Source organism: Miniopterus natalensis, chromosome 10 (assembly GCF_054644295.1).
Source record: "Miniopterus natalensis isolate mMinNat1 chromosome 10, mMinNat1.hap1, whole genome shotgun sequence".
NCBI lineage: Eukaryota > Metazoa > Chordata > Mammalia > Chiroptera > Miniopteridae > Miniopterus > Miniopterus natalensis.
This window is the reverse complement of record NC_142090.1, coordinates 68,805,197-68,817,184: the sequence shown is the minus strand read 5'-3', so window position 1 is coordinate 68,817,184 and position 11,988 is coordinate 68,805,197. Positions and strand designations below refer to the sequence as shown.

General features: G+C 39.7%; 1 protein-coding gene across 1 annotated transcript in view; it reads right to left on the bottom strand.

The window, feature by feature from the left end:
* Positions 1-261: 261 nt before the first annotated feature.
* Positions 262-11,988, bottom strand: part of BZW2 (basic leucine zipper and W2 domains 2) — a 55,383-nt gene continuing 43,656 nt past the window's right edge. The window contains exons 8-12 of the mRNA XM_016218848.2: positions 9,776-9,946; positions 8,775-8,921; positions 7,368-7,506; positions 1,387-1,509; positions 262-717 (exon numbers count right to left, since the gene is read on the bottom strand). Coding sequence (XP_016074334.1) covers positions 689-717; positions 1,387-1,509; positions 7,368-7,506; positions 8,775-8,921; positions 9,776-9,946 — 609 coding nt within the window. The 3' untranslated portion in view covers positions 262-688. The remainder of the gene's footprint in view (positions 718-1,386; positions 1,510-7,367; positions 7,507-8,774; positions 8,922-9,775; positions 9,947-11,988) is intronic.

Here is an 11,988-nt window from a genome sequence, read left to right as displayed (position 1 = left end):
ATCTAATAATTATTAATAATATCACTTTGTTGTATTAGGGCTAAATGCACATGTAATTTTGGGTCGCTTTCTATTTCACTGTGAAGGCGACTGAAGTTTATTTACTTAGGATGCTTAAAGGAACAGTGTTGTTTTCACAGTCGACAAGAAACGGAACCATTCAAATTCTGGATGAGAAAAAACAAAGCACAACACTGAGGTGTTATCTGCCCAGGAAGTCTCATTCCGTAAAGAGAGAAACGCTCTGAGAAGATAGGCCCGGATTTTTATAAAGCCATTTATTTAAAAAAACTGGTTTGTCAAATCACATACACGAGCAGATACACAACTACCAAAGTGGCCCTGTAATAGACACCAGTGGGCGTTCACCACACAGTACCTGAAAAATACAGCTAAAAAAGAGGAGTCTGTTGGGTGACTCGGGTTCCTACTTGACTCCTTGTTGAATGGCTTTAGGTTAGCATATAGTGAGTGAGAGGTAGAGTCCCAAGAATAACAGCTGATGCCTCAGGGCTCCATTTAAAAACAAAACAAAAACAAAAACCATTTTCCCCCTCTGCACAAGGGAAACCTATCCTATTTTTTCCTTTGTGAAAACAGAAGCCAAGTTTCTCTTCTCGAATGGTTCAGCATTCCCAACCAAAGTGTTGTGTGGTGACCCAGGCAGGCATTGTGCTTCTCCAGCCGTCTAGTTGTCCTCACCTTCCGATTCCGATTCTAGGAGGTAAAGGAAAGTCAGGATTGTTGTTGTTTTTCCTTTAAATGAGGTTACCAAAGAGTTTCTAATCCCCGCCCCCCAACCCCTGGCCAAAGATATTTCTGTCCTAGGCATCCATTTACTAGGTAAGATAGATACATATGAGGGCAGGAGGTAGCAAACTTGTGTTCCCTTTGCTTTGAAATGAACTTGGCCTTTCTAAAAATGCAACATCATAAATACTTTTAGAGAATATAACTACTTCTATTCTTTGACTCACCTAAAAGAAACTTTCCATTCTTAGTTGCATTTACTCTCATCCATTATTATTATTCCACTTTGTGTTCCCATTTTAATTATCAGTCAACTGGAAAAGGTGCTTATAAAAATCTATACGATCCCATAATGTGTGATGAAAGCAAATGTATTGTTTTTCTTTTCGGATCTAATTATATCTTTCTCTTTGTTCATAATTTAAGAGGGCCATTTTGTTCCTTGCCGTGTAGAAATTTTCATTGCCCTGATTTCAGAATGGAAGGCTAAGATGTAGGCTGAGTGTCCGATATGGAAGACACTTCAAGAACTTGTTTTAGAAAAGCAAGAAAAATCTATAGAAGACGGAGCAATCTTGAATTACAATGAGAAAGTATTTGCTAAATGGCCACCGAGGTTGTTAAATGGAATCATACCTTCTTCTGCGTTTTGCAACCACTCAACAAATTTCTTCATCTGGTCAAGAAAAACACTTTTGCCTTTGGCCACATGTGCTTCTTTGTACCACTTCAATATCGCTTCTTCACTCAGCACGTCGGCTGTGATTTCAAACCAAAGATTTCAAAGTTACTACACAAATGTCATGTTTTGAAGCAACTTTGCGTCTTATACTTTAATAGAAAGCAATCATGCTTAACATTAAAAGCTGTTGTAAAAGAAATCCATACCTGAAACTTATCAGAAGACAGGAACCAAGCTCATTTCCATACAGAACATGGCATATTTTGGCACTTTCGCTTAGCAAGTAGTGATGGCTGATGGTACAGTGTATCTCATCAGGCATGATATTGTGAGGCCTATATGCAAGTCACTCTTACAGTCCAAATTTGCTGGTAGGAAAGGGGGCTATTTTGTGATTTTGCAAATCAATCAGTAATATCAGCATTTCAGAACACTGTGTCCTGCCAACTTCAAACATCTTGATTAAGCAACAACCTCAAGGACTGGACTTTTAAGAGGATTTACTATTTTAGGAGAAAAAATGTAGACAGGATCCAATAATGATATTAATAATTAGATATAAAGAGGAGCTTCCTGGGTATATCAGGGAATCAATACACACATAATCCAAAGTTCTACACCTACAGCATCATATTCTAAACTGAAAGAGTAATGTTTTCCTTGTACTCTAAGAGAAAGATAGAGACATATTAGACCAACTTCCTACAAGTTTCTAACAAAAAGTATTATCTATTAACTATCAATTACCTAAAACTCTAAATTCCACCAGTATGCCTGATACCATCATTATCTTTAATGTAGAGTATTTAATGTTAAGAATAGGAAGGGGAATCTCAAAACAATAGCATACATACGTTGCCAGTGATCTAATGGGTTGTCTTTGGAGTGGGAAATGAGATGCAAAAACAATAAAAAGGATTGATTATGTCCCCAAAGCCTACCCAATCCATTAGAATGCTGATAAATCACTCTCATGTATTTGCAGTTAAAATATAATTTTAATTTATGAAACAAGAGAAATGATTTGATAGTTTTCATTTAAAACATCACAGACTTTTTTGTAACATAACCTTGTTTTTTTTAAAAAATGTTAATTAGCTCTTGTATTCAACTGAAAAAATCAAGTTGGCTAAAAATGTACACAATTGGTTTTAGGCAATATAAGGTTTTTATTTATTTTAATCATTAAACATACTACATTTTGTGAAGGAAAGAGGAAGTCTGCGTTTATTCACTTATAAAAACTGGATTTAAGCAGGAGTCCCATAAAATTACTCTTAGCTTCCAGTCTTTTAGCTTCTTCTGTTTCCAGCTCCACTCACAATGACGACAGAACGTGCCCAACCGCTTGCATCAGAGCCCAGTTTTTATAAAGGCGAGGAGCAGGCAGTTCACAGCCCGAGGAAGTGACTCGTTACTGTGCAAGGCTGCTTCACAGGGATTTTTCAACTAATTAGCTTAAATGGGTTTAAAAAGCCTCATTTATGTAACTTATCTCTAGGACATCTTTAAGATGCTTGTGATTAGATCAATAATCTCACAATTGTTTAGATCACGCTCCCCTATGAGACAATTCTGAGCATGTACACCCAACATATGTATATTTTTGGGTTTAAAAGTTGGGTTTAATAGTTCTATAGAACTATTAAAAATGTCATAAAGGAAAAAAATAGAATTAAAAATGGGGCAGACTTATAAAGGGACATTCTATTTTCTCTCCTCACCTTAATGAAGTGCATCCGATATGATGTTCATGTTGGAAAGCTGATTAAGGCTGCAGTTTAGTGACAGTGCTTGTCTGGGTGGTTCCTCCTGAAGCTCAGAGCTCATTCCTGTGTTTTACTGCCCCCCAGAGGCTGAGAGCGGCCACGCAACTACTAAAACACTTGCCAAGACTAAGACTTTTCTTGTGAAACGGACACTAGATGGTAAGTAAAACTTACCAGATGCGTTATCCACTAAAAACCAGACTGTGTGCAAAACTGAGTTTTCAGAAGAACCTAATTTATTAATAAATACTTGCCACAAGACTAAATTTCTAGTATCTGGGAATAAATAATAAACAAGGAACAGAAGCAATCACACAGGGAGAAGAGTTAATGAAAATTGGGAGACTATAAAGTACTTGCTAGGATCTCCCAGAAAGGCCAACCACAGATATATATCTGTAAAAGCACTAAGAAAGGAAGATGTTTTCCAACTGCACAGAGTTCCCTGAGATTACAATACATTTCTCTCCTTCTACCAGGCCAGCTTCTTCACCACCTGTGGTGAAATACTCGCACCCCTGGAGCCTTCCCTTTTCCCTCCAAATTAGCTTCAACTGCGAGCTGGGTGCCCTTTCCAGGTCACCCCCCCACTCCTCAGCACTCTCTGTAGGAGCCTTATTTTAGCAGTTGACAAGGTGACTCTAGTTCCTAGCTTTCTTCTGCACTGAAATTCAGGGACTACTGCATTTCCAGTGTTTAACATAACAACTGTCATCTAGGATTGCACACCCACCATGCACAATGGACAAGTTCATTCACTTGAGAAAAACTAAGTAATTCTCATTCTACCAAATTATAATTGAAACTTTAGGTTTTCATGAGGATCAAAGAGACAATATTTTAAAAGTGGTTTGAGAATTTCAAAGCTTTAGGCAACATTAGTTATTTAGATATTAAAGTTGAATGAATACTATGTCACTTGGGACTTAGTAAATTCAGTAATTTTATTAGAGATGTAACATTGGGACAAAGTAAAAAATAAAGGATCTTAGGAATCTGGGAACATATGGCGAGAACGCCGTTCACCCTTTTTAAGGACAAGAATAAGAAACTTATTTTAGGAGAATCTGCACAAGGGGCAGAATGTAACCTAAGAACTGTGTGCGACCAGTAACGCCCACGGCAGAAACCCCGAGTCCTTGAGAAGGTGGCATTCTACTCTTCAGACCTACAAGCTGAGAACCGGGTACTTAGCTTCAAGAAGGAAGAAGAATTATTTTTAAAAGTGCACAATGTCATGTTTGAAAATTAATGATGAATTCACTATTTTTCCTCACTGTCTTAGAAATATAAGAATCAAGATTTTAATACAGAAAGGGAATTTTCACTAAGTGACCAATTACCACTTTTTTTCTCTCATTGCTGAAAAGCATTATTATAGTTTATTCACTTTTATTCCACAGTTATTTATATAAAATATTTAAAAATCTTTCAATAGTAACATTCATTAAAGTAATTAGGTTTGTCAAAGGGGGCATGGGTAACAACATCTGTTGTCCTCTTGTTCTGGATATATGGGGAGGATGTGAGTGCGTGTGGAATGAGAGAGATTAAAATAGAAAAGGGGAAAGGATTTCCATTATTTTAAAACCTACATTGAAGCAAAAATGTTCCTTTTAATAAAAGGAATCCATATCACCAGATAAAAGAAGCAAACAGACACAATTTGATATCTGTAAAATGTCTATGTGTAAAATGTATATGGAATTAGTGGTAAGTATAATCTTAAACGTGTTACCATAGTTCGTGGAATTTGTCCCTCTGGCGTAAAACACCCTTTAGACAGTGGTCCTGGACCCACAGTCACAGTATCACCTAGAAATCTGCTAAAATGTGAATTCTCAGGTCTACTCCTGGCCCTGTGGAATCAGAGCCCCTGCGGATTTGGGCTTTAACAAGCTCCCCAGGTGATTCATTTGCAGATCAGAACTGGGAAAGGAGTGCTTTAATACACTGTTCACCAAGCATTTCTGGACATGTAAAATACTACATAAAAAAACATCCAAATCCTCATGAAAACAAATAAAATATATGTCTCCTGGTGCACAAGTCTTTGTAGGATGAAATAAGGTCAGAGTAAAAACCACTATTCAAAAAAGGTACAAAGGTAAGCACAGAGCTCTCTTAATAGTGGAATGGAACAAGCATTCCTGGGGGTGGCCCGTTCTCAGGAGAAGACATGCAATTGTTTCATTCAGACAAACAGATTGTATGTATTACACTGTGGAAAATTATGCAATTATCTAAAAAAATGATATTTAGTTTAAACATCTCAGTGATATATTTTAAAAAGTTTCCTGATTTCATTTCCCAAAATAACTAAGCCAGAATAAAATGACATTAACACTTACCTTCCTGTTCCCCTGGGCGCTCATACTTGCCACAGACCTTACTAACTTTAGATAGCTTAAAAGGAATATGATGGAGGAAGGATGTTGGCATTAATGTTTAAAATGAGAGCTCTGAAGAAGGACTGTAATTGCTCATATGTGTGGAGGACAGCCTATTCCATGACACGGCCACCGAGGTCCCGTGAGATGGCCCCAGGCCAGAGTGGAGACTGCTTACGACCTCCCACACCATACAGACTGTCGGCTTGTAATTAATGTTCATTTTGACAAAGAAAAATCAGCTCCCTCTGCCACCTCCTGTGATGTGCTGGTTCCTGGAACAGGCCACTGGCCTGACCTGGTGAGGCAGGTAAAGCAATTTCCCGTGCCGGGCAGCCCTCCCGTACCGGTACCCATGACTCTCCCCTTTTCACCCTACATAATTCTTTGGTGCCTGCCAAATGGCAAGGAGAAAATCCACTTTGTCCTGCAGTGCCCAAGACAGGCGTCCTATGCAAGTCTCCGTCCCTGGACTGCTAGCTGCCAGGCTGGAGCGGCCTGCGCTTCCTTCAGTCTTTCCCTGCCCTCCGCTTGCGAGGTAGGTTTCCAGTCTCGGGCTTTGCCCTGGGTCTGTGTTTGCGCACCAACAATACGCAACCCAGATGCCAGTACTGATAAAAAGTAGTTTGTTTATTCTGTTGTGAATTAAATACAGTAATAGCACTAGGTGCTTCTACAGATGAAGCTTGCACTATGTCTCAGTTAAAAACAAAGATTTGGTTAGAGAAATCGTTTGGTTGGGTTAGCTGTTAAACACCAAGAAGGGAAAATGTGTGCTTAGGCTACTAGTTTATAAACAGTTTGCTTTTTTTTTCCTGTAGTGGAAAATATTGACCATCCACAAAGCCAGTGTGGAACCCATCCCAAGGGTCTCTCCGCCAGTTTAGAAAAGGAGTGAGCAGTGGCAGGTGGGGACAGAATGCCCACTGGGTGCGGGGATCTGCTTCTTTCTTGGCTGCTGGGTACCGTGGGTGGGTTGGTAACATGACCTGCAGGTTTGCTGCTGATGGGTCGCCTTGGGTATCATTAAGCCCCCCAAGGGGACCTAATGCAGATCTGGCCAGAGAAAAACACCAATTCCTGAACTTCAAATGGGACTTGGCAGTTATCATGTTCTTCTTCTGATAAAACTACATCAACACAGACGGAAGGATAGTATAGAATCATTTTTTATATGCTGTTGGTATAGACTGAGATCAGTTAAAACCCTAATAGCATTCATTTAAAGGCAGTGCCAGTTGTCATGGCAACCCAATCCTTAAAAATACAATGAAAAGACAGTAAATGTGAAAATCTAAAAATTGCCATTTCCTTGGAAAATAGGAGAATGGCTGGGACAAATAACTAAAATAGAAAGTAAAAAAGCTAGTAATTTCAGTAATTTTAAAGTCAGCTTTATATACCTGAAAAGGTCTGAATATAACCTTCCGAAGCATTCTGATAATCATTATCAGAGCTAACCCTTATAATTCAAAACCAGACCTTATTATTTTATGTAATTACATTTTTTCACAGTCCCTCCCCCACCCCTAATAACCAGTTCATCACCAGACTTCTGGGAAGTTCTACCAATGAGAGCAGGGGCTTAATCGGGCTGGTTCCTGAGGGCAGCATATATTGCATGTGCATGTTTTTCTATACACACTGTGGCTGCATCACTAAAACTTGCAAAGATTAGTGTAAACTCCATGTCACCCTCTGTCTGACCCCCGCCGTGACTCTCCAAGATCTGCCACAGAACATGGCCACCCATTGGTGGAGCCACGTGGACGGTACCTTTATAAAAGAGAACCACGATCTTCTGAAACGCTTTCATGAAGTGGATGTTGTCGTAACAGTACTCCTGGACCTTCTGCAGGAGGATCAGCTCTGACTGGCCTTGGGAGCTGAACACAGCCAGCAGGGGAGCGTATTGCTGCAGGAAAAGTGGGGAGTGGAGCTGTTAACCTTCTTGGGAGGTACAGGGTCGACAAGACTTAAATCACAACAGTAATCTGGAGAGCTGCTTAGAAAACATTCACTTTTTGGATTATCTACTCGTTATATTGTGTCCAATCAAAATGAATTTTTTATCCCAGCATCTTATCAGACTTCTCTCAGTGTACCCACTAAAGAGAGACAAATGTGAACTTTAGACTATATTAAAGGTAACTGTTGTGCTTACTATGTCTTTCTGTTGGATATTGTGAAAATGAGACAAGGAGGGAGGCTCTCCTTCCCCAGGCATCCAGATTCCCTCACAGGTCATCTTTATGGCTTTGTTCATATTGTTCCCTTTGCCTCAAATGTCCTTGGCTTCCAGTCGCCGATGGACAGCCATTTTTTTTCTAAGACCCACTCAGTTCAATAGTTACCTCCTTCTAGGAGCCTTCCCTGATCAACTGAACCTGCACAGTTTCCTCACTGCTCAGTTCTCACTGAGTGCTAGCTCTGATTTATATTCCAACCTAGTTTATATTTGGTAGTCTTTGACTTCCCAATTCAAGTATAAACTCTAAAGGCAGGATCTAAGTCTCCTACTTGTCTTAATTCAGTTTTATAACAAGACAGTTCGTAGAAATAAAAATATGTGTCTATACACAAAAATATATAATTTACACAATCAGTTGATTTCCTCTACTAAGATACTTTTCAAAGTCTAATGTCAATTTGTAGTTTACCTAAACAAAAATATTCACTAAGAATTTCCGTCATGTAGAACAGAAAGAAAACCAATAGTTAGAAGATACTCCTCTTTAAAGACTGACTATATGACTCTTCAGTGGATTTTCTGACATTGTTTTTAGTAAGAACTTACCCTTAGGTATTTCATAGGCTCTTATATCTGAAACATTTTAGGTAGTAGCAAGTTTGAAAAGAAAAAATTAGTAAATATGTTTGGCCTGAGTCTGGGTGAACGGTGGTTGGAACCCATTGGTCATCCTGTTAAGTGCTGCAGTTGGCCTACAGCACAGATTGCTCCTTATTAAGAACCTCACCCTGGCCAGTGTGGCTCAGTTGCTTCAACATCATCCATGCACCAAAAGGTCGCCAGTCTGATTCCCGGTCAGGGCACAGGTCTGGGATGCAGTAGGGGGCATGCAGGAGGCAGCAGATAGATGTTTCTCCCTCTCCCTCTCCGTTCCTCTCTCTCTCAAATCAATAAAAACATAGTAACAACAACAAAAACAAAAGACCCTGTACCTTCAGGTGCTTAAGGGCCTGCTCTGCAACGAGTTCTTCCTTCTTGTTCCATTCGACAGCATTCATGATACAGGTCCACAGAAGTCCAATCACTGCTGTTTCTGGAAGATCATTCCTCTTCATCTCTTCTTTCACGTAGAGCACCATCTGAATTTCAGGAAAAGGGAATCAGACAGTAATAGGCAGATGGGGAGTTCCCTCTCGCTGTCCTGGCTAGTGAAAGGTTTGGGGCAGATAAATACTCTTCTCAGTCCCCCCCTTCCTGGTACATATTGTCAGATTACAAAAGGGGCAAAAACCACGAAGATTTGTTCTCAACGCAGATTTATTTTTAGTTTAAAAATTAATAGACCTAGCTCTGCCCAGGAGCTGCTGGATAATAGAGGACAAGAAAGCATCTTTGTTTCTTAGGATCGACTGTTTTCCGTTCAGGCACTGCTACGGGCCCAGCAGAGTAGGGTTCACGTGAGCCAGTTTGACTTCCTTGGGGTTTGGAAAAGGCAACCAAGCTGTTAATTTTTACCTCTGACTCTCACCTTTAAAGCTCCTGATGGATAATGTCTTGGGTTTAAACAACTCTGTTCTCCACAATTCATTCTTTATTATTTTTGATGACCTTCATGCCCCATCTCAGTGAAATGTTAATTTGTAAATAAACTATACAGTGCAAAGGCAATTTTTATAGGATACATATCAATGCAGCACCATTCAGCAGATTAGTTTCTCCTAAGAATGAAGTTTCAATATGTAAATTATCTTCAAATCTCACAGTATGAAATATAGATCTGCCTAACTTAATTGTATATCAATCTTGTTTGGAAAACTCTTCAGGCCTCCTTAAGGAAGGCAAAGTTTGTGCTACACCGCCCACGGTGCTGCTCAGGTTGGCATCTGGAGTGAGGTCGGCCTGCGGCCGCTCACCTCCTTGATGGGCCGCTCACCTCCTTGATGGGCTGCTCACCTCCCTGATGGGCTGCTCACCTCCCTGATGGGCTGCTCACCTCCTTGATGGGGCATTCCTGAGAAAGGCGCTCCTGGAGTTCCTTCTGCAGCTCCTTCCTGGTGCCCAGGGACTGCTGCACACGCAGGAAGTCGGACAGCTCCTTCAGGCCTGCGTCGGTGAAGTACTTGGCAAAGTGATCCACGCTCTGTCTGTTAACTGGAAAGAGCTCCTGCGAGGGAGAAGGGAGACTGTGAGGCCACCAGCTACTCAAATTTTATACCACAAGCTAGTCACATTTCAGCAAACAAGAAGGACAACATTTTAATATTAAAGTAGCACTTAGCATATCTCATGTTTGGGAGAAAAGAACAAGGACTGATTTTTAAAAAGAATAAATTTCAGGTATATTTCTTGAGCATTTGCTAAGTACTTTCTAAAATTAGGCAGTTATTCAAAGAAAGAAAAAAAGCTAAGCAACTTAGATAAACTAGCTTCACTCATTTTGAACCATTTTTTCCCCTCTTTTACTTCAATCAAAGTGTAGCATATGTAAACACAGAACTAAATTTGCTAAATTAAATGTAAATAAGACACTTTGAGTATTTGGATTGTTTTAAACTGATAGGAAAACTGAAATCACTAGGTAGCTACACTGTTTCCTTAACTATTAACAGACAAGTCAGTTTTAATAAGGCTGAAGTGATTTGAGATAATATTAGAAAAACAACATTGAGTATTGTCATCTCAAGGACCTCTATTCCCATTCTGAGAAAACGCTGCCATTATTCTAAAATACTAGAATTTTGTTAAATCTGTTGATGATGGCTCTCAAGTTCATGGTGAGATCTAATCTAAATCCACTCTTCCAACATTTCAGTTCATTACATAATTTTGTTGGAAAATTTAAAAAGAGCAATAAACCACGGCCACTCTTATTTTTACCTCATTTCCATTTTACCTTACACAGCTTGGCAGCGTCTCAGTAACACTTAGTCATGTTCTAATCCTGTGTGACTTTTAACACTCAACTAAGAAATTCAAGGCAACTTTCAAAGCTCTCACATTTTGCTGCAGTCTAAAACTTAGATCTAAACCTTTATGTTGGTTAGAATTGCATGTATATGGTCAATGGCTTTGTGGCTCCAATAAAAATCTCAGAAGAAAGATCTGGGTGGTCACCGTGTATAGGGACATAGCCAGATGGCTTCTAAGTCATGACTCAATTTCAATATTTTTATATCATCCCATAATTTCCCGTGTTGAGTCATGAGTTTCAAAATGTCAGAACAGAGTTGGTGGGAGCAGGTATCAAACACACATTCATGTTAAAGCAAACATTTCAAACCAGACTGAAATTCTGTCACTGACATTTGGGCTAACATTCAATACGTTTTCCAAATTTGGGGGCAGGGAACTAATTTAGTCTTGAATTTCTGCTACGAACAAAGATGTGGTGGGCCCGTTGCTTATAATTGTGTAAAGCAGAAATTTTTATGGATGATAAATTGAGCCCACAAAGTTAAGCAGCTTGACCCAAATTATGCAGCCAGAAATATTTAAGGACAGAGCTGTGTGACCTCAAAGCCAATACGTGTTTCATTATCCTGCGCTGGTATTTAACGTTGCATTTAGAAAGAATGAGACTGAGAAATCTGATCTAAAATTATGTTGAGCAATATGTCATCAAACATATTACTCATGGCTTATATATAAAATGTACCCAAAGTCTTCATGAATGTTACATAATATATTGAAAATTATCATTCAAATTAAACTGAGGCAGTCTGTCTAAATTGTATCATGACATTTACTGGCTTGGAACATGGTTTGCACTTGTTCAGAAAACCCTAACCTGGTACAAACCTCCATCGTCTCATCCCTATGTATGGTCTCCCTTTTCTGCCCGTGCCCCTGGATCTATTCTCAATGCAACAGCCAGAGCCATCTGTTAAGGCCCGAAATCACATTATGCACAAATCTGCAGAGAATTTTTCAAAAGCTTCCTATCTTACTCAGAATAAAAGCCAAAGTCCCCCGACTATATGGGCTGTGACACTTCCCTGGGCTGACCTCCTATGCTCTAGCTCTTAACCAAACACTCCCTTGCAGCCCCCAACATGCCACGCCTCAAAGCCTTTGCATAGGCTGTTCCTTTGCCGAGAATATTCTTCCTCCTGGAGGTATCTATGTAGCTCACTCCCTCACCTCCAAGTCTTCATACAAATTTCACCTTATCAGAGGTCTTCCCTACTGCTGAAGCCAGCACCCCAT